At 47.1% G+C, this 27,643-nt stretch overlaps 2 protein-coding genes across 3 annotated transcripts in view; both read left to right on the top strand.

Moving 5' to 3' along the window:
* Positions 1-1,084: 1,084 nt before the first annotated feature.
* On the top strand, positions 1,085-12,917 carry RPS4X (ribosomal protein S4 X-linked). Of its 2 annotated transcripts, none has more exons than XM_066580948.1 (7): positions 1,085-1,173; positions 1,511-1,588; positions 3,387-3,567; positions 7,258-7,355; positions 9,011-9,182; positions 10,074-10,231; positions 12,771-12,917. In XM_066580948.1, the coding sequence occupies exons 1-7, from the start codon at positions 1,171-1,173 to the stop codon at positions 12,870-12,872; spliced, it is 792 nt and encodes a 263-aa protein (XP_066437045.1). In that variant the 5' UTR covers positions 1,085-1,170; the 3' UTR covers positions 12,873-12,917. The 2 variants fall into 2 exon arrangements, with proteins under 2 accessions (XP_066437045.1, XP_066437046.1); XM_066580949.1 differs by lacking the exon at positions 1,085-1,173 and adding an exon at positions 1,236-1,258.
* Positions 12,918-17,170: 4,253 nt separating this feature from the next.
* The window catches only part of NHSL2 (NHS like 2), a 218,875-nt gene continuing 208,402 nt past the window's right edge, over positions 17,171-27,643 (top strand). The window contains exon 1 of the mRNA XM_066580945.1: positions 17,171-17,917. Within this exon, the coding sequence (XP_066437042.1) occupies positions 17,407-17,917 (511 nt within the window). The 5' untranslated portion in view covers positions 17,171-17,406. The remainder of the gene's footprint in view (positions 17,918-27,643) is intronic.

The following is a 27,643-nucleotide window of genomic DNA, read 5'->3' as shown; positions in this document are numbered from 1 at the left end:
GAACACCCAAAGCGAACACACGGGCGCATGCGCTAATATACTTGCCGCTACGGAGCATGAACCGTTTTTTTCCCCCTGACTATTCAAACTTTGCACTATAGCGCACAAGTTTGTAAAAAAAAATCGTGAAGATTGGTCCTGCCGTATCTTTTTCGCACGTAGTATTAATGATCGGGCCGTTTTCACACAGCTGGGAAAATCGCACGAGACTTGTGCATTGCGAGACGCACAAATCCCGCACGAATGAGCCCCGTTCTTTTAAATGAAGTCATATACACGAGCGATTTTGTCCTTTCTCTCGGAACACCGCGCATTGCCTATTGTTTTCAATGGGTCCGGCACAGCGTCGCCTGGCGTGCGAGGTGCACGCGACTACCGTACAATGTGATGTTTGCTCATTGGTAAGCTGCGGTGGAGGATCGCTACTTCCCTGAGGCGATTCGAGGCGGTTGTAATAAAAAAAACGTCCCACATCCACGGGGACATTGTATGTTGGCGAGCGCAATATCAGGCTCATATCGCCCGTGTGAAATTAGCCTCAAGGCCGTTTGCAGACGATCATATTTCGCCTCTATATTTGGTCTGTTTTTTGGGGACTAAAATACGGAACTAATGGAAATCAGGATTATTCATGGTGCATTTTTCACGGTGATACGAACTGGTTTTTTTCCCACATCACTACCCTAAAAGTGCGATTATGGCGCACGTGAAAGGATGGCGAGTGCCGTACGATGTCTTTCAAAGTCCCATTGTGAACAACGGGCAAAAATGAAACGCGCAGCGCTGCTCCGAGGGAGAAACAAAATAGATCAAGGGAATAAATCCATTCAAAAATATATATTTTATATTTGCATGCGATTTCTGCGCAAGAATATCTCTTGTGTGAATGAGCCCTTCATCAGAGGAGGGAACAAAAATACACCAGAAAAGGGACAGAAAAAGACATTCCCAACAGGGAACCCCATGGGGTTGTTTTTACTAATGCAGTGTTTGACGCTGCGATGCATCTACGTGTTAACATATGGAAGCTGCAGTACCCCTCCGCTCCTGCAGAGGTCACTGCGCCGCGCACAGCACACGGAAGTCTTGTCCCTGCGCGCTCGCCGTCGGTGGCGCGGGGTTATCCCGCCAGCCCCGGAAGAGGCGGTCCTTTCCACTGCAGACGCAGCCATGGTGAGAGTTGTCCTCCGTTACCCTACCGACTCCATCCACCCCCATCCTCCGTTCTCCCCGCCGGCTCCGCTCGGGTTTCTTCATGGTAACGTAGTATAAGCCGCAGTCCCCCGTCCGCGCTCCTTATTGGCAGCGGAGCCGGCTCCCAGAGCTAGGGCAGTGTGTGTGAGCGGCCGGCCGCCATTGCTGTGTGTTGTGGCCTTATCCGCCCTGCACCACCGTGTTAGGGGAGATGAGACCTGACGGGGGTGTTGTGTGTGGCCGCCTGTCCCCCACTGCCGACCTGCTCATCAGTAATGGCCGCTGATGTCCTACTAATCCTTGTGTTTTCCTCCAGGCTCGCGGACCCAAGAAGCATCTGAAGCGAGTAGCGGCGCCCAAGCACTGGATGCTGGATAAGCTGACCGGTGTCTTCGTGAGTATCTGCCATATTGGCGCGGCACGCCGTTTAGTCGTATATGTTTCTACACGTTTGGTCATTGCGGCCGTGCTGCTGAGGCGTTACACGCCGGCGGTCATAGCGCCGTTGCGTGCCATTAGTTCTCATGTAATAGGCTGCATCTCGGCCGTTAGCGGGAAAAACGTAAGCGCCAGAGGCTTGTTATAGCGTTAATCGCCCATGGTACCACTAAGCGGGCGCAGCGACTGTCCGGTAGCCTAAGGCCTCATTCACACCACTGTATGTGGAAACGGTTTGTGTGATACTGGCTGTCACCATGTATGTCAACGCGTGCGTATGAACAGATCGATGAGTCCATTTACTTGACTCCATGCACCGCATGTCACACGGCTGTGCATCGTGCCAAAATTGCAGTAATGTGAATGAGCCCTAAGGGTGCTGCTGCGCCAGCGGCTCGAAGAGGGGGCACATCTGCTGCAGAGCTGCAACTAAAGTTTTTTTGCTCCTGTATTTCGTGCAGACGGGCTGCAGACTTTTTTCAGATGCTTAAATAAATCAGCGGTGTGTAAACCCTTGCCAGGGGTGTAGGGGCTTATTCACACAGCAGATTCTGTGTGGAATCCGCCAGTAAAACCCGGCAGAAATTTGTGGGTTTTGTCAAGTGTCCGCTCGCAGCTTTCGCCTTGTCAATTGGCAAAATCAGGACGTACAGTTTGACATGCTTCCAAAGAAAGAAGTGATGTTACTTCTTGCGAAAACCCATTGTGAATTCCGCCTCAAAAATCTGCAGGTTTTTGCGCAGATGTGCATGCGGAATTTCCCCCGTCAGCGGGCAAGATCCACGGGCATAACTTCAATGCAGAAAAACTACTTGACGTCACTTCTGTTTCCGCTTTGACATTCCGCATGTGGATTTTTCTTATTGATCGCGCCAATTCAGCAAGTGGATTCATAAAAAAAGCACAAATTTTGACCCTTATTTTAGAGACAGAATTCACCTGGACTTTTTCTATGGTGAGTTCTGCTCTGTGAATATATTGCGAAGGTGTGAACACGGGTAGCAGGATTGGGGAGGGTTTACTGCAGTGGAAAAGCCGCATGAAGTTCCACTTCAGAAAATGCGTCGTGTGGATTTGCACCAAAATCCACAATGTAAAGTATGCTGCAGATTTTTGTTTGGGTTTGTACCAAAATCCATCACATGTGAAAGTATCCTGAGGGTTTGCAGCAAATGCTGCTGGGAAAAGATGAGACTTGGAGAGGTGCAGGAGCACGCTGCTGTTCTCTCTGCGGACTTAGATGTGTCCATGAAGTGGAATTCAAATTGAAGGGGGTGTAATCTGCTGCAGACCTGCACCAAAATCCCATGTAAATCGGTGATGTGAATGCACCCTGTACAAACAGCAATGGGCTTATTGAATGAACCTTCATTCTGAGCGCTCCCTGCGGTAATATGCCAACAAATCAGCAATTACTGATCTCATCTGTTACGTGGGAATAAACATCCTGATTGGTCAGCAGGTCTCCCATGTAAAGTGGAATGTGCTGCTGACAAACTGCCACATGAACAATTGCCACTAATAAACGGACTCGTTGCCCTGTTGAGTCCTTTTAAACAAGGACCACTTGACTTATATTTTCGCTGAGACTCTGTACGTGCGATTGGTCTGCACACGTCTGTCTGTTTGGACCTGCTGAAATAATGATGCTAAGGTTCTAGAAAGTATCGCCATGTCTTGTATGAAGTCGTCAAGCTTTTCAGTAGATTTGTATCTGTGCAAAGACGTCTTGGTAACTTACCGCTGATCTACAGGCGCCGCGTCCGTCCACCGGTCCCCACAAGCTTCGGGAGTGTCTGCCGCTCATCATCTTCCTGAGGAACAGGCTGAAGTACGCTCTGACTGGAGATGAAGTGAAGAAGATTTGTATGCAACGCTTCATTAAGATTGACGGCAAGGTCCGCACAGACATCACGTACCCCGCTGGGTTCATGGGTGAGTGACGGTGCAGTGCTGTCATGAGTGTTACTAGTGTATACTGCGCCGGTACCGCTCTCTGGCAGGATGCTGCTTTCTCACATAAGATGCTATTTTGTGATACCATTACATAGTTGGTGGTAACTGGTGATAAACCAGTACCATATGAAGTGCAGTGATTCTGGCAGGGATTGTCGGGTGTAGGCTGTACATGGCATCGGTTCTAGGATTAAAGGGCTTTTGGGGGTGTTTAACTCTCAATTTGGGTTTCGAATGAAAAACCAAGTTACATGCAGTACACGTTACTGACTGCCCTGGTCTCCAGTTCTGCTGATGTGCTGCGGCACTGATGCCCCCGATGGAGGTAATGTTACTGCTGGGGTCAGCAATTAAATGCTGTGAAAATTTCATAAAATAATATGGATATCAGATCAAAGTCTGCGAGGTGCTTGACTAGACCCAAGAATACTGTTTGAAGTTTTTAAAACTTGGAGAATCCCTTTAATCTGAAGGTGATTTGCTGTGAACGTTCTTCATAGTGAATTCTCATGATTTTTGGGTCATTTAATGTCCTTGTCATGGGGTGCAGCCTGATGGACCTGAGGGCAGAATGCAGACCTGACTTCTCTGATTCTATCTCAAAACTGTAACAGTAAGGCACAGCTGACATACAGACGTGGCCTCTTTCAATGGGAAAATCAGCATGCAGATCTTCTGACATGGATTCAGCCTTGTATACGTATCAAGGGTATAGACTATGGCGTGTATTCACATTTGCGCTAAAGAGATGCGGATTTGATGTGGAATCCTGGAAAAGTTCCGTCATATGCACATACCCTTACACGTTCAGCAATGGACTTTAGGAGCCGCATTGATGCCTAAAGGTGCGTTTAGACAGAAAAACTATCGTTCCAAAAATCGTTCCTGCATGAGCCAATGACTGAATGAGGAACGGGATTCGTGTGATTCTCGTTCGTTGTTTAGTTTCAGCCAACATGAAAATCATTGGCTTTTCCTTCTGTTTAAACACGGATTGTTAAGTATTTCACATAGGAATGTGAACCGCTGAACGAGAAGTTAGATTCCCAATGATGATCTGCCTGTCTAAGGCCGGGCTCACACGGGCATATGATTACTGTGTATTACATAAGCGCTGTATGCTTGTGTGATATGTGGTAACTTGCAGGCAATCAAGCAAATTGCCTTACGCAGTTCCAATCACATTGTCAAAATTGCATAATGGGCTGGAGCGAAAAGGAGCATAGCATGTTCTATTTTGCTGTGTATATACACTAGATAGACACCATTGTTCTCTATGCCTGCGTTTATACGTGCGCCCATAAACAATTGCATTGCAGCGAGGCGGGAAATATAGACAGAAAAAACAGGTGGACTGCGCATGGCTGCATGCATGAGATATGTTGTCATGCACTGTACAATTTTGCTTCCATGCGCATTTTGCGCTTATTGGCTGTGAGAACAAGCTGGTGATGACGTCACCAGCTCGTTCGTTCAGGCAAACGAAAATTGTGGTTTTGTTTGGTATAAAAGGACCATAATTCTGCATGTGTTCCACAGTCGCAGATGAATGAGCCGAGGCAGCAGCTTGGTTGGGGAACTCTTTCCTCTTGTCTTATGGATTTGGGTTATAGTATTTCCAACATGGATTATTCTCTGCAGTCTTTAAATATTTTACATTGGGGCCCAGAAATATTAAAATACTTGTCTGGTGTTGGCTCCCCAATTCTCACACAATGGATGGAGAATGTCAGGTGTACACAAAGGGCATTTGTGTGTAGAAATGCCTGTGAGCATTAAACAAGGGTGGCGCAGGCATGCTATAATGACAGTTGGTGTCCCGCAGAGAGGCCATGTATGCTGGTCAGACGGATGTTTGATGTTTCAGTCGGTGATTGGTGAACTTTTAATGTCTTGTTGATTAAAAGTATATCCTAGTTTTTCTGCTTTTTATTCAATGATCCATTAATGCTACCTGGAGTGCCATAGCATTGGGATTTTACAACATGCCATAACCCCTTTCTGACATCTGGGGTAGAGGTATGGTGGACTCCATGTAATAATGCTTATAACAGCTCATAAGAAAAAGGGGCTTGCAGTCAGCGACATAGAAACCATACGAAAACAATCACAGCGCTCCAGTCTTACTGGCTTGTGTATGGGGGAAGTGTACAAAGCATTCAAATGGCTAATAGTGGCCTCCAGGCCTCACGAGTATAGAAGGATATTTAGCCCTGCCAGAGACGGTGCTTGATGGGCTAACAGACAGGCATAATATTTCAATACTGAAGTTTTACAATGTATTAAACACTCAAGTGACCAGATATTCATATTCCCTTCTGGGACTAAAAAAAATGTATACAACACCAACATGTTCCGCAGCTCTTTAGAAAATCAGCGGGAAAACATACAAAATAAGTCATAATATATACTATTAAACTGAACCCGTTATCTGGATAAATCCATTGAAAAACAAACTGAAACCTTTCAGGGTGGAATAATGTAAAAAAATAAAAATGTGGTTGCCTAAATATACACACCCTAAAACAAATACTTTGACCTTATAATAGCAATCAGTGTTTTTGGGTCGGTGTCTATCAGCATGGCACATCTTGAATTGACAATCTTTGCCCACTCTTCCTTGTAAAAGTGCTCCAAATCTGTCAGATTGTGAGGGCATCTCATGTGTAGCGCCCTTTTCAGGTCAACCCACAGATCTGCTATGAGATTCGATTCTGGGCTCTGGTTAGGCCTTTCCAAAACTTTGATCTTCTGGTGAAGCCATTCTTTTGGTCATTTTAGATGTATTCTTTGGGTTGTTGTCCTGAAAGTTGAAATTCTTCAGCTTTTTAGTGGAAGCCTGAAGGTTTTGTGTCAAAATTGACTGCTATTTGGGATGGTTGATAACTCCCTCCACCTTGACTAAAGTCCAATAGCAGAAAAACCGCCCCAAAGTATAATGCTGCCTCCACCATCGTCACTGTGTATATGCTGTTCTGGTGATCCACAGTGTTGTCTTTGTGCTCAGCACAGTTTTTGGATTCTTATGGCCAACAAGTTCCCTCTCGGTCTCATCAGACATAACATGTTCTACCTCAGATTTACTGCAGATTTGATGGAGGTTTTGGTAAAACATAGCCGGCTTGGATGTTTTCTTTGTTAGAAGAGGCTTCCATCTTGCCCCCGTCTACCCCACAGCCCAGACATATGAAGAATACAGGAGATGCACTACACAACCAGTACTTGCCAGAAGCTCCTGCAGCTCCTTTAATGTTGCTGTCGGCCTGTTGGCAGCCTTTCGGTCCAATTTTCTTCTGGTCTTCATCAATTTTTGAGGGATGTCCAGTTCTTGGTAATGTCTCTGTTGTGCCAAATGTAACCCACTTGCTGATGACGTCTTCACTGTGCTCCATGGTATGTGTAACGCCTTGGAGATGTTTTGGTCCCCTTCTCCTGACTGATGCCTTTCAATAATCAGATCCCTTTGATATGTTGTAAGCTCTTTATGACTTTTGCTGAGAAATGCAGCTTGGAATATGTCAGGGTGGGGGCATCATTGTGAAGGCTTGACAAGAGAAGTCTGGCTGCTGCATTCAGGATGAATTGGAGAGGGGAAAATCTGCCTGTTAGGATGGGGTTTCAGATATTCCTAACGACAGATAAGATTCATCCTCCTGTCTTGTTTTACAGATGTCATCAGCATTGAAAAAACCGGAGAACACTTCCGTCTGGTATATGACACCAAAGGTAGATTTGCAGTGCACAGGATCACAGCTGAAGAGGCGAAGGTAAAGATCCCCAAGCTGAGGACCCCCACACTTAACTGTCAACATGTCTGCTTTATATGAATTGCGTTGGTGGGAGCAGTGAACACGCATAAAAGGCAACAGGGGTCTAAAGTCTGAAAATAGGAAAATAATTTTTCTTAATTAACCCCATGCTGTCATCTGCCGTAAACTTACAACTGATACTCTGCTGCAGCGGCCTTGGTCGGAGATGATTCTAATCCTGGCTGTTTAAACTCCCCTCAGATGGCATGGACAATAGTGACTGGGAGATTGCCTCTTGTCCTTCCTGCATAGTGTGTGGGTGGGTTTTCATGGTATTTGGAGGTCTAACAGTGTTCAGCAGATTTGTCCATATAGGTGGGCCTATTATGCTGTGGTAGAGGCATGAGCTAATAGGCTGCCTGTCAACGTAAAATAGGAGTATTGCAATGTCTTATTGAGAGGATTGCGGAAGAGTCCAATCCCTTAGGGTGCGTTCACATGTTGCTGGTTTGCTGCAGATATTGATGCCGATCTGTACATAATTTTACCCTGTGGGACTAAAAAGATAGTTAAAAGTTTGGTCACGTTTGTAGAAAATTCTTAAGTTTAAAAAAAAGGCTTTATTAAGGTTAAAGGGGTTTTCCATTGAAATACTATTGATCGTCTGGGGTCTGTCGCTCAGGACCCCCAACTGTTCTGTGCAGGCGCGTGCTGTCAGTATCCGCAGTAACACAGGTTAGAGCAGAAACTTCCATGCCGCACTCCATGTAGTGGTCGGCACTTGGAACTGCAGGCACGGCTCTCATGGAAATTAATGGGAGCTGTGCCTGCAGTTACAAGCGGCAGCCACTATAAGGAGGTTGGCGCAGAGGCTTCAACTTCTGTGCATTTGGACCGGAAGTCTCCGCACCGACCACCTATGCAGTGGCCGGCGCTTGTAACTGCAGGCACGGCTCCCTTTGATTTCAATGAGAGCTGTGCCTGCAATACAAGCGCCTCTTTAAAAGCTTGTAACCCCTGTAAAGATTACACATAATTGGTATCACTGCAACAACCTGTATATTAAAATTGCTAATGATTCTACATGTTCAACGGCATAAAAGATAAAAATGCCAGGATTGCTGTCCATCCCTCTTCTCTAAATAGGAATAAAAGTCAAGTTTGGTTGTTTTTTTTTTGGCTTTTTTTTTTTTTTTTGCATCCCAAAATGGTACTAGTACAAGATTCTCTCCTACTAAAGATCAGCCCTCATTAGCCCCTCAATGGGAAAATAAGTTATGGCTTCTAGAATGCGGAATGCAAGATGTGATGTCAGTGCGATTTATGTCGATTCAGAAAAGTTGTGGAATCTGTACATGTTATGTGACCCACAATACGCCCAAATCTGCTTGACATCGGTTCTGAATTTTTCAGCAGATTTCACATTTAGAATTCAAAGTAGTAAAATTCACCTTCAAATTAACTCTTGCTCATGGATTTGCTGTTCTATAGTTGGTACCTGTGCTCTGGTGTTGGTCATAGATGGCTAAAAAAAAAACATGGTATGATAAAAGCGGACTAATGGAATGCCTAGATGATGGCGAGTAATTCATGTTGGCATCACCCTTCATGCATGTTACAGCGTATGGGCAGTCTTTACCAATAACATATTAACCTTTTCTTGCCTTCTCCAGTACAAGCTCTGCAAGGTGAGGAAGACCTGGGTTGGAACAAAAGGAATCCCTCACTTGGTGACCCATGATGCCCGCACTATCCGCTATCCTGACCCCCTCATTAAGGTTAATGACACAGTTCAAATTAACCTGGAAACTGGCAAGATTACAGACTTCATTAAGTTTGATACTGGTAAGTGTGGCATGGAAATCGTAGACCTTCACTTCATACAGTGCAACCTCTTTGAGAACCAGACTTCCAGTGACAGGTTTTCAGTTCTGCTATACATTATGCCTGCTTAGCCATCTTAGAGATCACTTTCAGCGCAAATTTAGGTGGTCGCCTCGGTTTTCACTTTTTTATACTGAAGCGGTCTCTGCCGGAGTCGTCCAGCTTGTAGCTCTGTGGATTAAAAACTCCTGCTCCTCTTTAGCTTAGAAGCTTCTGTATGGAACTTTAAACTCCATTTTTTTTCAGACTTTATGTAAGTGATTGCACCATTTCAAAGGAACAATAATCTTTGCCGCTGTGTATGCATTACTATTTCTCAACAAGTACTGTCAGGGACCTCAGGGTATCCGCTCTGATGTCACGTTTACAGGCTTCCCCAGCCTGTTCAAGGGACGTCATTGGCTACAGTGTTTGTGACATTCCATAAACGTGCAGGACTGTAGCCTATAAAACAGCAGAGCGGAAGACTGCACAGCGCTGAATACAGCAGAGGTGAATTTGTTGGATACTGTATTGCATGGAGTGGGATATTGTCCCCCCAAAAAAACTATTCGGACGACCTTTTAATTCTCCACAAAGAGGCATAAGGTCTCCATGGTGCATGTGAGGTATACATCTGTATACTGTAAAATCTGTGTTTATATAGAGTATAAATGCATAACAAGTGTCTCTTCACTGTATGCTTGTAGGTCTTGCATATGGATAATATTTTGAAGGTGCTGAATGGCATAACCCTTTACACTGTTTATCACAGCAAAAAGTTACTTCATAGTTATGACTTTTCTTTAGTAACATACATACATTTCTGGGGTGTTCTGTATTTTTTTTTTTTTAATCTTACTCTCTTTATAGGTAACCTCTGCATGGTAACCGGAGGTGCTAACTTGGGACGAATTGGTGTCATCACCAACAGAGAGAGGCACCCAGGGTCCTTTGATGTCGTTCACGTCAAGGATGCCAATGGAAACAGCTTCGCCACCAGGTTGTCCAACATTTTCGTCATTGGCAAAGTAAGTTCTAATAAGCAGTAAGGCTGTAGTTTCCTTTCTCGTTTTGGGGAAAAATCCCCCATATAACATGCTTAAAACACTGGTGCTCATTGTCTTGTACTTAAAGGTGGTGTCGCCTGTAATATCAAGTTGCCAGGACATTCATTCCCACTGGCATTGTTTCTTATGGAGAAAATATGTGATTCTGACAGTAATTTAGCAGTTGTGGTATCGTAATGGTCAATGTCATAGCTGTGATGTAAAGCACTGTGTAGAACGGTCAGCTGGAGCAGCAGCTCATTATTATAGGCCTAGACATGGCTTATTCAGCAGTGCTTTTAGATGGAACTATCGTTCGGTCTAAACGTGGGCCTACAACTGACGAGAATTATGTTCCTCGTCCAGTTTTTTTGCAGAACTAAAAATCATTGTTGGTTCGTTTATCGTTCGGTTTGAACATAAATCGCTCAGTCCCTCTTATTCACTTATACAGGGATTGAACAATTCTTGCCTGAAAGAGCTAACAATTTATTTGCCTGTCTGAACAGGTTGCACAAATGCGAACAAGTTAGCAGTGACGTCAATTGCTTGTTCGCACGAGAATCTGCTTGTCTAAAAGGACCTTAAAACCCCACTGACTGCTAGAACAGCCTACAAACCCCCTCCTACTGGGGCAGTTGAGGTGGTGCAGCTGGGGGCTTACGTGTCCCCAGTCTAGTTTAGGCCTCATGTCCACGGGGAAAATCAGGCCTGCTACGGATTCTCCATGTAGAATCCGTAGCGGGTCCCTCCTGCCCCGCGGACATGAGGCATAAAAATAAGAATTAACTCACCTCTCGCCCGCTCCGGATCTTCCCTTCGCCGCGGCTTCATCTTCTCTCCGTTGCGGCCGGATCTTCTTTCTTCGGCCCGGAGGATGCGCAGGGCATGTCGGTTGCGTGCCTCGCGCATCCGCCGGCCCGAAGAAAAAAGATCCGGCCGCGACGGAGAGAAGATGAAGGGAAGATCCGGAGCAGGTGAGTAAATTCCGATTTTTGTCTCCCACGGATCCGGACGGCTTCCATAGGCTTCAATAGAAGCCTGCGGGAGCCGTCCCCGCGGGAGACCCGCACCTAAATGGAGCATGGTCCAGACTTTTTCATGTTCCGTTTTTTTTTTGTTTTGTTTTTTTTAAATCACTTTTATTGACCATCCGCGGGTATTTATCTACCCCGCGGGTGGTCAATGCATCCCTATGGGATGCGGATCCGCGGGCAGAAGAGTTAAAATCCGCTGCGGATTTTAATTCTTCTTTTGCCCGTGGACATGAGGCCTTCGTCGTGGGGAGGGGGGAGCAGTGGTTAGCCCACATTGGGTAAGTAATGGTTTCTGCCTGGAGTGTACCTGCCACGTGTATGTGTGTGCACTTTTAACCCTGTAATGGACCTCACCAAAATATCCCTTATTTTGGTACCCAATATGGCAAATGTGCACGAGGTACTAATATTAATGGGAGTTTTGGTCTTAATGAACATTAATGGTGCATCTTTACGGTAAGAACCTTTTTTTTTTTTTTTTTTTTTTTTTGTTTGTTACCCCTGCTTATTTTCATGTATTTGGACAGAATAATAGATTTGCTGTTCAAGTAGACCTCTCTTTATTGTGACTGCACTTGTACGACACTTAGGAGTTCATTAGTCAATGTGCCGAGAGGATTTAATTAATCTCGATGAAAACTTGTGTTGCTAGGGTTTATATTGTCCACTCCTGGGTAAAGATTAATGTAAATATTCATATTTATTGCTGTTGTTATTTTAACCCCTTAGTGATGGCCAATATGCCTTTTTACTGACCTTACTAATGGGCTTTAAACCTGCATTTGCATCTTTTTAATGCGGTGGCTTGGATGAAGAGAAACCTTAGATCCTGGTAGTTTAACATCTTACATGCCACAATCAATAGCAATTGCAGCATGTAAGTAGATGATGATTGTATGGGGGGGGGGTTCTTTGTCACCCTTACTGCAACATTTTTATTACGCCAAAGTAGTAAAAAAAAAAAAAATCTATATAAACTTGGTATCACAGTGATTGTGCTGATCCAGATAAAGTCATTATTTTTACTGCCTGGTAAATGCATGAAAAAAACATCCAGAAATTCCACTATTGTTTTTTTGTTTTTATTCCCACAATGTCTCCAGTAAAAATCACGGCCCTGTTTAAGCTAACAAATACATGACATAAGAGCGAATCAGGAGTCAATGCAAATGAACAGATGCACATTAACCCAAGTTGACACCCAAGCTGGCGGTTAGTGTAGGGTGTGTGCGATTCCCCTGTGTATCCACACATTCCAGTCCGTGGGAGTAATGGGGAATGCCTGTATTAGTGTAAGCCTCGCACTGAGGAGCAGCCGTGCTCACACCGGGCAGTTTATGCAGAACATACTTCATTGTAGCAGTATTTTTATGGGCACCTGTGAAATAACTGCTCTGCCAGATGCTTGATGGATTTCTACTTTTTCAAATTGTTGCTTTTTATTTGTCTTTTTTTTCAACAAGATTTTTCTTTTTATTTTATAGGGTAACAAGCCTTGGATTTCATTGCCACGTGGAAAGGGTATCCGCCTAACCATTGCTGAGGAGAGGGACAAGAGACTGGCAGCCAAGCAGAGCAGCGGTTAAACCCAGACACCATGAACCTTTATTAAATAAAATCTTGTTCTGACATCTCTGGCCACTGGTTTGTCTTCTTGCATTTAATGTATAAACTAGATCCACATTTATAAACTTCTGGAGCAAACGGGGTTATAGTAACCTGTTGGTGGATGAAATTACTCAAATGGCAATAAACGGAGAGATTTTATTTGTGTGACTTCAGGGAAATCTTACCAGGCCCTTGGAGCCCCATAAACTACTGAATCAGGTGATGTGACTATAATACTTGCTGCCCATCTGTCAGGCTCACCGCAGAGAACTGACAGCGCTCAGCGATATTCCGTCACGGCCATGGACGGGGGGCCTAAAGGAAGGACATTAGTTGTAACTCATCCCCTTTCATAATACACTCCATTCACAAGTGGTGTATCACAAGTGTCTATCCTGGGCCCTATTCTTTTATTTCATTAGGTGTATCTGATTTTATTTAAAAGTGTGTAATAGGGTTTATATTCCTGGTGGTGTCTAAAGGCTAATTTACAGGCAAAGACAATCTTTCAAATGATTGAAAGATTGACAGTTCTAGCAATCATTTTTCATGAAGTGCAAATGGACACTAATGTCCATCTGCACTTTGTTAGCTTCATTTGCATGTATACGAGCCTCCAGGAGCAGCTTACAGAGCATAGCTGGTGGTCTGAGCTCTGCAATCAGCTCCTTTATTCACACACAGGCTGTCAATTGAATACAATGTAATCAGCGCTCCCCTGCAGAACACAGCTTGTCTGTTATCTACTCTCTGGCTGAACTATGGATTTTAAACTCGACTTAAAATTATTGTTCAGCCGAAGAGTGAACGATGGTAGCATTTATACACGATCGCTCATATGCCATCGTTTGAACAAAGTTTGACTGATGATTGAGTGTAAATGGGGCTTAACATGGAAAATGTTTTGGTTTTACTGGATAAATGGGACAAAACAATGCAACCTGCAGCTCAGGGTTTCCAGCTGTACAATTTGTTTGGAAGGAGCCCTGAGAAGCGGTCTATAAGTATTGGTGGGGTTCTGTGTTAGGACTTTGAGAAGGATTTAGGGATCCTGATTTGACAGCTTCAAAATGAGTCTACAGTGCAATTAGGTAGCAGGGAAAGCAAGTAGGATGCTTGTCTGCATAGCTGGAGGTATAACCAGTAGAAAGGGGGAGATTGTGATCCTGCTATGTAGACATCGAGTGAAACTACATCTGGAATACTGTATTCAGGAGACCTACAGAAAGGCCTCAGTAAAATAGAACGCATCGAAAGACTAGCTACAGAAATGGAGAACTGAACCAGGTGTCTGGGACTTTTGGGGATTTTTATTTTATCTTTTCCTATTGATGACCTATCCTCAGGATAGAAACGTGCCTCGGCACTCCTACACATTAAGGCCTCGGTCACACGACCGTTTTTTGGTCCGATCTGCAGATCTATAGACCAAATGCATCCCAATGGGATCGGTCACATGTCTGCTTTTTATGCGGATGTGCGATCAATTATAGGACACAACATTTCACAGAACACGCCTCTGTGCATTCTGCGCATCGCTGTGTTCTATGTATGTGCTCAATGGGGCCGGCGGCAGCAACGCCGACCCCATTGAGAACATATACTAAAGATCGTTCTCCTCTGCCATAGCTGTGGCAGAGAAGAAATGATGTCGCCCATTGAATTCAATGGAGCCGGTAATACAGCCGGCTCCATTGAAAGCAATGGGCTGCCGGCGAGTGCGGGATGAATTTTCGGGAAGGGCTTAAAAAATATAAGCCCTTCCCTGAAAAGTATCCTGAAATGTGTGTAAAAAAAAAAAAAAATAAATAAATTTTTATACTCGCCTTTTCCCTGCAGCCGGAGTTCAGCCGCGGCCGGCCGGCAGTTCTCCTGAACTGCTCTGTGTAGTATTCAGCAGGCGGGGATTTTAAATCCCCGCCTGCTGAATGGGCTGCCTCTGATTGGTCACAGCCCTCACCAATCAGAGGCAGCTCTCACTCACCCATTCATGAATGGGTGAGTGAGTGCTGCCTCTGATTGGTCCCTGCGCTCAGCCAATCGGGCAGCTCTCGGCTGTCATTCAATAGCTGAGAGCTACCCCTGATTGCTCCCTGCTCTCAGCCAATCAGAGGCAGCACTCACTCACCCATTCATGAATGGGTGAGTGAGAGCTGCCTCTGATTGGTCACAGCCCTCACCAATCAGAGGGAGCCCATTCAGCAGGCGGGGATTTTAAATCCCCGCCTGCTGAATACTACACAGAGCAGTTTAGAACGGCCGCGGCTGAACTGCGGCTGCAGGGAAAAGGTGAGTATAATTTTATTTTTTTTACACATTTCAGGATGCTTTTCAAGAAAGGGCTTATTTTTAAGCCCTTCCCAAAAATTCATCCAGCGCTCGCTGGCAGCCCATTGCTTTCAATGGAGCCGGCTGTATCGCCGGCTCCATTGAATTCAATGGGCGAACAGCGCTCCTTTGATCGGGCCCGTTTCGCTGAAAACGCTGCTAGCTGCAGATTTTTCGGCGAATTGTCGGCCCTGGTCACACGATTTGCGGATGCGCATCCGTCATGCGATCCGCAAATCTCGTGAAAAAACGCCCGTCTGACCGAGGCCTAGGGCTGCTCTCGCACATGAACGCTGCAATTTAAAATGCGACGCTTTGCTGCACTTTTACTTTCGCTTTCGCCCTTTGCTCCCTGCGGCTGACCGTGTTTTAATGCATCCCTTCATTTAGTGCCCAGCAGGCGCTGCCATTGAATGCATGTCTGTGGGGCTCCATTGATTTGAATGGGAGTGTTGTACCACGGTTAACACAACGTTCAAAACATTGCGGCAAAAAGTGCCTGTGTGAGAGAGGCCTTAATATCAATGAAACTGCACAACTGTTTATATTAACTACATAATGCAAGATTCTTAGCACGTATTCTGATTAAAGCATGTGTGGTTATTTGCCATGTCCAGGCAAACCTAATGGGGAGCCTAGCTCTAAAATACACCTTTTTGGCCCAGAGGCCTCCAATGATCTATTTCAATTTTTTTTTTCTTATCCTTGAGACGTTAGATGATTGGTGGGGGTCAGCTTCTCTGTATGCCCACTGATTTCTGGCATTGCTGTACGTACAGACAGTGCAGTCTGCAGATCATGCTGTCTGTAGTGCAGGCACAGCTCCCATTGAATCTACATGGACAGTTATGTCACTAGAGGCTCCCACCAGCCAACTTCCCGGAGGGGGATACAGACAGAGCCACCTATGTCTTTTGAACAATCATGTGGACGGTTAGCGCTGTGAAGCTTGTGTAACTCTGTGTATATAGTCATCTGACAGCCACCGGCTAGAGAATCATGCAGCTACCTTAAGAGAACTCCGTATGTAAATACACAATGAGAGCTGGCACCTAGATGTGCGACCCACCTCTAGTACCAACAGCTATCTCTAGTTCTGGCTAGTTGGGATTGATGGATACAGCCAAGCAGATTTCATTGCAGTGTTTCTGTATCTCCCATAGAAGTCTCGTTGACTTTTATGGGAGTTAAAAAAAACAAAAAAACAACATAGCAAACCACTCTTGGTTGTTTTCTTGACCATCCCACCACCACATTCATCTGGAGTTGGAGGCAGAACTAAAGCTAGGTGTGGGTTCCAGAGGTGGGACCTGTATCCGTCAGACTTTAATGACACATAATGTGGATATGTCCTAGAGGTCTCAGATGGGAACCGGAATACCCCTTTAATGATACGTTCACAAGTGCGCAACTTGTTGCATAAATATCCGTAAGTGGGGCTTGCAGAAATACGTGCGCATGCTGCAGAATCAACCCCATCCAGATGTGTGCCACAGCCTTTCAGTCACATACATAAATCTCTGCTCTATGAATATATCCTTATTTGCTATTCAAGTGTGATGACTGTCCTACGCTTCTGGGAAACCTGCATTATATCCTGTCTGACTCACATGGTAGCTTCCACACTTATCGCATGGGACCCCATACAATACCCTACTAATAACTCTGATTATACTTTTCCCTGAAGAACCCGCGTTCTTATGTAATACTTCGCCTCTTCTCACTAGAACCCATGCTGTGGCTGAACGTTGGATATGTGCTTTTCCTGGATTTGAATGGGTTTATGGAAAATCAGAAGGTGGAGTTCAGTCCATTGGGGAATTGATAATGTTTTCTGAGATTCAGCGGTTCCACCTCTTCCTAGCTCAGCCTCTCTCAAAGACAATATGCTGTCTTGTGTTTACAGCAGTTCTTGCCATGACCATGTCAGAGAAGTACAGACGAGGTTTCTGCTGTGTGGAGGAAAGTCAAGGAAGTCCCTCAGATTCGGGCATGTAACACGGGATGAGTGCAGTAAGACTGATTGTCGGAGGAACACTTCTTGCATGTGGATTTGGTATGGATTCTGGGAGACTCTTGACTCAATTGCACTGATTTTTCAGGTTTAGCATTGGATTTCGGTCACATAAATCTGATATTTCCTGGTCATCGTATGTGCAGTCTTGACTATTGCCAAGTATCCAAATGCCTTTTTATAAAAGATTAGTCAAGCCACAATCCCCATGGGGAAAGCCACAGTTTGTTGTACGGTTAAAGTTGGAAAATCTCACTTCCAAACATCTGGAGGCAAATACACTTATTGTAGAGGGCATTGAGATCAGGCCAAGTGGGCAAAGACATGTGCCAGCCTTCAATAGATACCCTCTGCCTTGGTTCTATAATAAGGAAAATGTTGGACTGACAGTGTGTGATCCATCTGAAGGGTTCAGATCAGGCCAATACTTGATGTTTCAGAGCAGCACTGTTCCTGTACGGGAATATAAAGATATCTATCACCGCGGCCTGATAGCGTTACTACTTCAGCTTGCGGACTTAAGTCGCTTGTCATTGTCGATCTTTGAAGAACTGGAAGAGGAGTTACTGCTATTCAATAAGCGAATTACAGAACTTCACCATCGGACAGGAACGGTTTACTGGGACCTATTCAAAAGCAGTAGGAAGGGGACAGCAGCAACGAATGGCTGCCTTGTTCAAGGTAAGCACATCTTCCATGATCGCCACTGTTTTTGCCGATGATTGATGATGGAATTTCTAATACATATAAACCTGGTTATTGATGGTCACAATTAGAGATGAGCGAGCGTACTCGCTAAGGCAAATTACTCGAGTGAGTATTGCCATTTTCGAGTACATGCCCGCTCGTGCCAAAAGATGCGGTGAGTTGCGGGAGTGAGTATGGAGGAGCGGGGATCTCCCCCCGTTCCTCCCCTGCCGGCCCCGAATCTTTTGGGACGAGCGGGCATGTACTCGAAAATTTTGACCGGAAAACGCCGGCCAGTTCCATAGACTCCTATGGGAGCCTATGAGAGCTGCCGGCAAAGGGCAGTAGAGCTAAACTCTCTCCCCCTGCCCAACGGTATTCCGGGCTGCTGCCTTTTTAACGCGGCACCCAGCTCATCTGAATGGGCTTTAAGACGGGTGATAGAGCCGCAGCTTGGTCACGGCTGCCTCCCGTTCATGTGATCTTCAGCCACGGAGCAGGCAGCTGAAAATTGCAGCTCCTGTGTGCAGAAGCCCTTAAACTGATGTAAAGCATAAGCAACATTGGTTAGGTCCTTGCTCGCAAGAGCTTACAGACTGTATGAAAATATATACACCTAGGGTATTATACATAAAGCTATGTGAGTCGACCACCAGTCGTGTTTGTGAATAAACAGATAAGAGGTACAATGGGGTGTCTAGGGGGAGGAGTATAGAAATAGGGTACTTGGACAAGAGGTTAGTTTTGGGAATACAGTAGGCCTCCCTAAAAAGATATGCTTTTAGGACTCACTTAAAGCTGTGGGTATTCAGAATTAACCTGATTGTCTGGGGTAGCGCATTCCAGAGAACTGGTGCAGCTTAGGAAAAATCTTGTAGACGGGAGTGGGAGGTTCTGATTAAATAGGAATTAAAGCTCCTTTAGACTGGACAATTATTGTTCAGAAAATCCTTCAGTTTAAATGCAGGCAATGACGAATGAGAATCGTGAGGTTCTCGCTTGTCCAGTTTCAGACGACATAAAAATCAGTGCCGCCTCGTTCACTTGTCGGGCAGTTTAAATGCTGCTCCTTCATTGTTTCACATAAGAATGTGAACCACTGAATGACAAGTGAGCGAGAACTGCACGGTTCTCAACGAGAATTGCGTCACCAGCTCATTCACTCGGGCAAACGAAAATCGTCCCGGGAAAAAGGGGCATTAGTCTGAAGTCATTAGCAGAGCAGAGAGCACGGGTTGGGTGATAGCCCGAGATCGGCGAGGAGATGTAGGGCGGTGCAGCACTGTGGAGAGCTTTATAGTTGAGAGTGATGAGTTTGTATTGTGTTCTGTATTTGATGGGCAGCCAGTACAGTGACCGGCACAGGGTGGAGGCGTCAGTGTAGAGGCTGGACAGAAAGATAAGCCTGGCTGCTTGCTGCATTCAGGATGAATTGGAGAGGGAACAGTTTAGGGAGGGGAAGCAGGATCAGCAGTGAGTAGCAGTAATCAAGGCGAGAGTGAATAAGGACAACAGTAAGGGGCGAGGCAGAATATCGCTAGTGATATTCCGCCACTGGGGAGCAGGGGAGAGAACTGACAGTTCTCTTCAGTGAGCCTATCTGACAGATAGGATCACTGCAGAGAATCGCGGCATGCCGCGATTTGAGTCCCACAAGCGGAGAATCACTATGATTCTCCGCTCGTGGACGGGGGCTGCGCTTTCCATAGCAACGCTATAGAAAGCGTGCACTGCGTTACTTGAGGCCGGATTATCGCCGCGAGTAACGCAATGCACTATCGCCCATGAACAGGAGCCCTAAGCCTGCCTGTTCTCGGCCGTGACAGAGTATCGCTAGCGATATTCCGCCGCGGGGGAGGTGGGAAGAGCACTGACAGGTCTCCGTGATGAGCCTATTTAATTGATAGGCGATTTCAATCCCGCGCGCGTAGAATCGCTATGATTCTCCGCTCGTGGACGTCGGGCTGCGCTTTCTATAGTTAGCCTATTTCACTGCGTTACCCGTGGCCGGATTATCGCCGCGGATGATGCAGTGACAATATCGCCCATAGACAGGCAGCCTAAGAGTTTTTGATGTCTCTGCAGTGAGGAAAGGGTGGATTCTGGAGAGATTTTTCAGGTGCAGGTGGCGTGAGCGGGCAAGTGACTGAATATAGGGAGTGTAGGAAAGTTTGGAGTCGAACATAACCTAAAGACAGCGGGCATGCTGCCGAGGAGTTAGGGTGATACCACAGACTGAAATGGAGATATGCAGTTTAGGTCCGTTTAGTAGATGGCGGAAACACGAGAAGTTCTATTTTTGAGAAGTTTTAGCTAGAGAGATGACATAGTGTTAGAGACAGCGGGCAGACAATCACGGGCATTTTGTATTAGTGAAGGGGAGATGTCGCTGGAATATATAATTGGGTGTCATCAGTGTAGAGATGATATTAAAACCCAAATCTGCTGATAGTTTGTCCAATAGAGGCCATGTAGATGGAACAGAGGAGAGGACCCAAGACCGAACCCAGAGGAACCCCAACAGCAGGGGAAAGAGAAGAAGCAGAGTCAGCAAATGATATACTGTACCAGCGATCGGAGAGGCAGGAAGAGAACCTGGAGAGCGCAGTATCCTTGAGGCTAATGGACCAGAGCTTATTAAGATGGAATTAGTGATTTACAGTGTCAAACGCCGTGGAGAGATCCACAAGAATTATGACACCCCTTATCTGGAAGGGTTTCCTTTCCACTGGCTCATGCTGATTGAGATGATCATTAAATACTAGGCCATGATTTTCCAATCTTCTGATTGTCATGAGTTGAGATAGATTGTGGGGTGTGAAACTTAAAATTCACCTATTAAAAATTAAAGGGGTTGTCCCGCGCCGAAACGGGTTTTTTTTTTTTTTTCAACCCCCTTCCCCGTTCGGCGCGAGACAACCCCGATGCAGGGGTTAAAAAAGAACACCGGACAGCGCTTACCTGAATCCACGCGCTCCGGTGACTTCTTACTTACCCGGTGAAGATGGCCGCCGGCATCTTCTCCCTCGGTGGACCGCAGGGCTTCTGTGCGGTCCATTGCCGATTCCAGCCTCCTGATTGGCTGGAATCGGCACGTGACGGGGCGGAGCTACACGGAGCCCCATTGAGAAAAGCAGAAGACCCGGACTGCGCAAGCGCGTCTAATTTGGCCATTAGACGGCAACCATGGAGACGAGGACGCCAGCAACAGAACAGGTAAGTGAATAACTTTTGATAACTTCTGTATGGCTCATAATTAATGCACAATGTACATTACAAAGTGCATTAATATGGCCATACAGAAGTGTATAGACCCACTTGCTGCCGCGGGACAACCCCTTTAACTAGAGATGAGCGAGCACCAAAATGCTCGGGTGCTCGTTACTCGGGATGAAATTATCGCGATGCTCGAGGGTTCGTTTCGAGTAACGAACCCCATTGAAGTCAATGGGCGACCCGAGCATTTTTGTATTTCGCCGATGCTCGCTAAGGTTTTCATGTGTGAAAATCTGGGCAATTCAAGAAAGTGATGGGAACGACACAGCAACGGATAGGGCAGGCGAGGGGCTACATGTTGGGCTGCATCTCAAGTTCACAGGTCCCACTATTAAGCCACAATAGCGGCAAGAGTGCCCCCCCAACAACTTTTACTTCTGAAAAGCCCTTATTAGCAATGGATACCTTAGCTAAGCACCACACTACCTCCAACAAAGCACAATCACTGCCTGCATGACACTCCGCTGCCACTTCTCCTGGGTTACATGCTGACCAACCCCCCCTGCACGACCCAGTGTCCACAGCGCACACAAAAGTGTCCCTGCGCAGCCTTCAGCTGCCCTCATGCCACACCACCCTCATGTCTATTTATAAGTGCGTCTGCCATGATGAGGAACCTCAGGCACACACTGCAGAGGGTTGGCACGGCTAGGCAGCGACCCTCTTTAAAAGGGGCGGGGCGATAGCCCACAATGCTGTACAGAAGCAATGAGAAATATAATCCTGTGCCACCGCCATCAGGAGCTGCACACGTGGGCATAGCAATGGGGAACCTATGTGCCACACACTATTCATTCTGTCAAGGTGTCTGCATGCCCCAGTCAGACCGCGGTTTTTAATTCATAGACACAGGCAGGTACAACTCCCTATTGTGAAGTCCCTGTGGACCGACAGCATGGGTGGCTCCCTGGAACCCACCGGCGGTACATAAAAATATCCCATTGCATTGCCCAACACAGCTGAGGTAGTAATGTCGTGCTTAATGCAGGTGGGCTTCAGCCCACACTGCATGCCCCAGTCAGACTGGGGTTCTTTAGATGTGGAAACAGATGCATTTATAATTCTCTGTGGACCCACAGCATGGGTGGGTGCCAGGAAGCCACCGGCGGTACATAAATATATCCCATTGCATTGCCCAACACAGCGGATGTAACGTCAGCTGTAATGCAGGTGGGCTAAAAATTCATTTGATTACACTGTAGGCGAGGGCCCACAAAAATTGCTGTATCAACAGTACTAATGTACATCCAAAAAATTGGCCATGGCCAACCAAGAGGGCAGGTGAAACCCATTAATCGCTTTGGTTAATGTGGCTTAAGTGGTAACTAGGCCTGGAGGCAGCCCAGTTTAACGAAAAATTGGTTTAAGTTAAAGTTTCAACGCTTTTAAGAGCATTGAAACGTATAAAAATTGTTTAGAAAAATTATATGAGTGAGCCTTGTGGCCCTAAGAAAAATTGCCCGTTCGGCGTGATTACGTGATGTTTCAGGAGGAGGAGCAGGAGGAGGAGGAGGAATATTATACACAGATTGATGAAGCAGAAATGTCCCCGTTTTGGATGGTGAGAGAGAACGATGCTTCCATCCGCGGGTGCAGCCTACGTATTGCTTAGGTATCGCTGCTGTCCGCTGGTGGAGAAGAGAAGTCTGGGGAAATCCAGGCTTTGTTCATCTTGATGAGTGTAAGCCTGTCGGCACTGTCGGTTGACAGGTGGGTACGCTTATCCGTGATGATTCCCCCAGCCACACTAAACACACTCTCTGACAAGACGCTAGCCGCAGGACAAGCAAGCACCTCCAGGGCATACAGCGCGAGTTCAGGCCACGTGTCCAGCTTCGACACCCAGTAGTTGTAGGTGGCAGAGGCGTCACGGAGGACGGTCGTGCGATCGGCTACGTACTCCCTCACCATCCTTTTACAGTGCTCCCGCCGACTCAGCCTTGACTGGGGAGCGGTGACACAGTCTTGCTGGGGAGCCATAAAGCTGGCAAAGGCCTTGGAGAATGTTCCCCTGCCTGCGCTGTACATGCTGCCTGATCTCTGCGCCTCCCCTGCTACCTGGCCCTCGGAACTGCGCCTTCTGCCACTAGCGCTGTCGGATGGGAAGTTTACCATCAGTTTGTCCACCAGCGCCCTGTGGTATAGCATCATTCTCGAACCCCTTTCCTCTTCGGGAATGAGAGTGCAAAGGCTCTCCTTATACCGTGGATCGAGCAGTGTGTACACCCAGTAATCCGTAGTGGCCAGAATGCGTGTAACGCGAGGGTCACGAGAAAGGCATCCTAACATGAAGTCAGCCATGTGTGCCAGGGTACCTGTACGCAACACATGGCTGTCTTCACTAGGAAGATCACTTTCAGGATCCTCCTCCTCCTCCTCTTCCTCCTCCTCAGGCCATACACGCTGAAAGGATGACAGGCAAGCAGCATGGGTACCGTCAGCAGTGGGCCAAGCTGTCTCTTCCCCCTCCTCCTCATCCTCCTCCTCCTGAATGCGCTGAGATATAGACAGGAGGGTGCTCTGACTATCCAGCGACATACTGTCTTCCCCCGGCTCTGTTTCCGAGCGCAAAGCGTCTGCCTTTATGCTTTGCAGGGAACTTCTCAAGAGGCATAGCAGAGGAATGGTGACGCTAATGATTGCAGCATCGCCGCTCACCACCTGGGTAGACTCCTCAGGCCCACTCTTCTGTAAATAATTGAGGAGGCTGACTCCCACTGCGCCGCGCAAGTTGGAGTTGGTATTTCACTATAGCTCTACGCTGCTCATAGAGTCTGGCCAACATGTGGAGCGTAGAGTTCCACTGTGTGGGCACGTCGCACAGCAGTCGGTGCACTGGCAGATTAAACCGATGTTGCAGGGTCCGCAGGGTGGCAGCGTGCGTGTGTGATTTGCGGAAATGTGCGCAGATCCGGCGCACCTTTCCGAGCAGGTATGACAAGTGGGGGTAGCTTTTCAGAAAGCGCTGAACCACCAAATTAAACACATGGGCCAGGCATGGCACGTGCGTGAGGCTGCCGAGCTGCATAGCCGCCACCAGCTTACGGCCGTTGTCACACACGACCATGCCCGGTTGGAGGCTCAGCGGCGCAAGCCAGCGGTCGGTCTGCTCTGTCAGACCCTGCAGCAGTTCGTGGGCCGTGTGCCTCTTCTCTCCTAAGCTGAGTAGTTTCAGCACGGCCTGCTGACGCTTGCCCACCGCTGTGCTGCCACGCCGCGTGACACCGACTGCTGGCGACGTGCTGCTGCTGACACATCTTGATTGCGAGACAGAGGTTGCGTAGGAGGAGGAGGAGGAGGAGGGTGGTTTAGTGGAGGAAGCATACACCCCCGCAGATACCACCACCGAGCTGGGGCACGCAATTCTGGGGGTGGGTAGGACGTGAGCGGTCCCAGGCTCTGACTCTGTCCCAGCCTCCACTAAATTCACCCAATGTGCCGTCAGGGAGATATAGTGGCCCTGCCCGCCTGTGCTTGTCCACGTGTCTGTTGTTAAGTGGACCTTGGCAGTAACCGCGTTGGTGAGGGCGCGTACAATGTTGCGGGAGACGTGGTCGTGCAGGCCTGGGACGGCACATCGGGAAAAGTAGTGGCGACTGGGAACCGAGTAGCGCGGGGCCGCCGCCGCCATCATACTTTTGAAAGCCTCCGTTTCCACAAGCCTATACGGCAGCATCTCTAGGCTGATCAATTTGGCAATGTGCACGTTTAACGCTTGAGCGTGCGGGTGCGTGGCGTCATACTTGCGCTTGCGCTCAAACTGTGGCGCTAGCGACGTCTGGACGCTACGCTGAGAGACATTGCTGGATGGGGCCGAGGACAGCAGAGGTGAGGGTGTGTGTGCAGGCCAGGAGACGGTAGTGCCTGTGTCCTCAGAGGGGGGTTGGATCTCAGTGGCAGGTTGGGGCACAGGGGGAGAGGCAGTGGTGCAAACCGGAGGCGGTGAACGGGCATCGTCCCACCTTGTGGGGTGCTTGGCCATCATATGCCTGCGCATGCTGTTGGTGGTGCCTCCCCAGCTGATCTTGGCGCGACAAAGGTTGCACAGCACTGTTCGTCGGTCGTCAGGCGTCTCTGTGAAAAACTGCCACACCGTAGAGCACCTTGACCTGTGCAGGGTGGCATGGCGCGAGGGGGCGCTTTGGGAAACAGTTGGTGGATTATTCGGTCTGGCCCTGCCTCTACCCCTGGCCACCGCACTGGCTCGGCCTGTGCCCACACCCTGACTTGGGCCTCCGCGTCCTCGCCCGCGTCCACGTCCTATAGGCCTACCCCTACCCCTCAGCATGGTGTATTACCAGTGATTTGATTTCCCAGGCAGGAAATAAATTGGCGCAAGCCTGCTGTTAAACGTAGCTGGCTGCGTATGATTTGTTTACTATCTCCACCCACCACACACGTACACAGAACGCTGAGGACTGACAGAGGCAGGGCACATAGAATTTTTCCCTTTTTTTAAAAAGAATAGGCCCACTGACTATATTCAATCAGATAAGAAATCTGTTCCACAGAAATGCAGTTATATGAAGTGCAGCAGAGCGGAGACTTTTCACAGGCAGCAAATAAATTGGCGCAAGCCTGCAGGACAAATTGAATGTTTCCCTTTTTGGGAAACGGAGGGCCCACTGACTATATTCAATCAGATAAGATATGTGTTGCACAGAAATGCAGTTATATGAAGTGCAGCACAGCGGAGACTTTTCACAGGCAGCAAATAAATTGGCGCAAGCCTGCAGGACAAATAGAATTTTTCCCTTTTTGGGAAACGGAGGGCCCACTGACTATATTCAATCAGATAAGATATGTGTTGCACAGAAATGCAGTTATATGAAGTGCAGCAGAGCAGTTACTTTTCACAGGCAGCAAATAAATTGGCGCAAGCCTGCAGGACAAATAGAATGTTTCCCTTTTTGGGAAACGGAGGGCCCACTGACTATATTCAATCAGATAAGATATGTGTTGCACAGAAATGCAGTTATATGAAGTGCAGCAGAGCGGAGACTTTTCACAGGCAGCAAGTAAATTGGCGCAAGCCTGCAGGACAAATTGAATGTTTCCCTTTTTGGGAAACGGAGGGCCCACTGACTATATTCAATCAGATAAGATATGTGTTGCACAGAAATGCAGTTATATGAAGTGCAGCACATCGGTTACTTTTCCCAGGCAGGAAATAAATTGGCGCAAGACTGCAGGACAAATACAATTTTTCCCTTTTTGGGAAACGGAGGGCCCACTGACTATATTCAATCAATAATATATGTCTTCTGGCCCTGCCTACACAATTCTCTCCCTGTAGTATTACTGCAAGGCGCAATGCTCTGCAGACAGCCGATTTTGAAAAGAAAAAAATATGCAACACTGCTAACAGCAGCCTGCACAGTACTGCACACGGATAGATGTGGCCCTAAGAAGGACCGTTGGGGTTCTTGAAGCCTACACTCACTCCTAACACTCTCCCTACCTAAGCACTACTTCTGTCCCTGTAGTATTACTGCAAGGCGCAATGCTCTGCAGACTGCCGATTTTGAAAAAAAAAAATTTGTGCAACACTGCTAACAGCACCCTCCACAGTACTGCACACGGATAGATGTGGCCCTGAGAAGGACCGTTGGGGTTCTTGAAGCCTACACTCACTACTAACACTCTCCCTACAGCAGCTCCGGCACCAGCAGCACTTTCCCTCAGCTAACTCACAAGACATCTGAGGCGAGCCGCGGGAGGGGCCGACTTTTATACTCGGGTGACATCTGATCGCCCCAGCCACTCACAGCAGGGGGGTGGTATAGGGCTTGAACGTCACAGGGGGAAGTTGTAATGCCTTCCCTGTCTTTCAATTGGCCAGAAAAGCGCGCTAACGTCTCAGAGAGGAAACTGAAAGTAATCGGAACACCACGTGGTGCTCGTTAAGAGTAACGAGCATCCCGAACACCCTAATATTCGCACGAATATCAAGCTCGGACGAGTACGTTTGCTCATCTCTAAAATTAACTGAACTTGCTCCACATGTAACTATAATTCCACTAGTAGAAGGCCCGTCCCAGGACGGTGATCTCAGTCTATGTATACATCATATATAATACATGCCGGTATATAATTTCCATGTTCAGAAAAATTACTGGGGTGGAATTAGGAATAATAGTAATAATGCAGAGGCATCAGATATATCAAGTACACAAAATACCCGGGACAAACCAACATGGAAGTTCCTTCGCTGTCTTATTCCCTCTGCTTGTGCAGCTCGGTGCTCATCTTCACTATAATATATTCAAGGACGTACCATGATTTCATAGGACTTAAAGGGTTTTGTCATTGGAACAAAACCCTGTCCCCCCGGCTAGGACCTGCCTAAAATAAAAATTGAGGGTGTACTCTCACCTCTCCTGGAGCCCCGGGATGCAGCTGACAGCCACTGCAGGCATTGGTGGTGAATTCCGGGTAGATGGC

Source organism: Eleutherodactylus coqui, chromosome 10 (assembly GCF_035609145.1).
Source record: "Eleutherodactylus coqui strain aEleCoq1 chromosome 10, aEleCoq1.hap1, whole genome shotgun sequence".
NCBI classification, from domain to species: Eukaryota; Metazoa; Chordata; class Amphibia; order Anura; family Eleutherodactylidae; genus Eleutherodactylus; species Eleutherodactylus coqui.
Note: the sequence above shows the minus strand (reverse complement) of the source record. Positions and strands in the feature narration are given on the sequence as shown.

Excerpts from the sequence above, each read along its gene's own strand:
- RPS4X (XM_066580948.1), top strand. Across the intron at positions 7,356-9,010 it reads TCACAGCTGAAGAGGCGAAG|TACAAGCTCTGCAAGGTGAG; the intron begins GTAAAGATCCCC and ends TGCCTTCTCCAG. Across the intron at positions 10,232-12,770 it reads ACATTTTCGTCATTGGCAAA|GGTAACAAGCCTTGGATTTC; the intron begins GTAAGTTCTAAT and ends TTTATTTTATAG.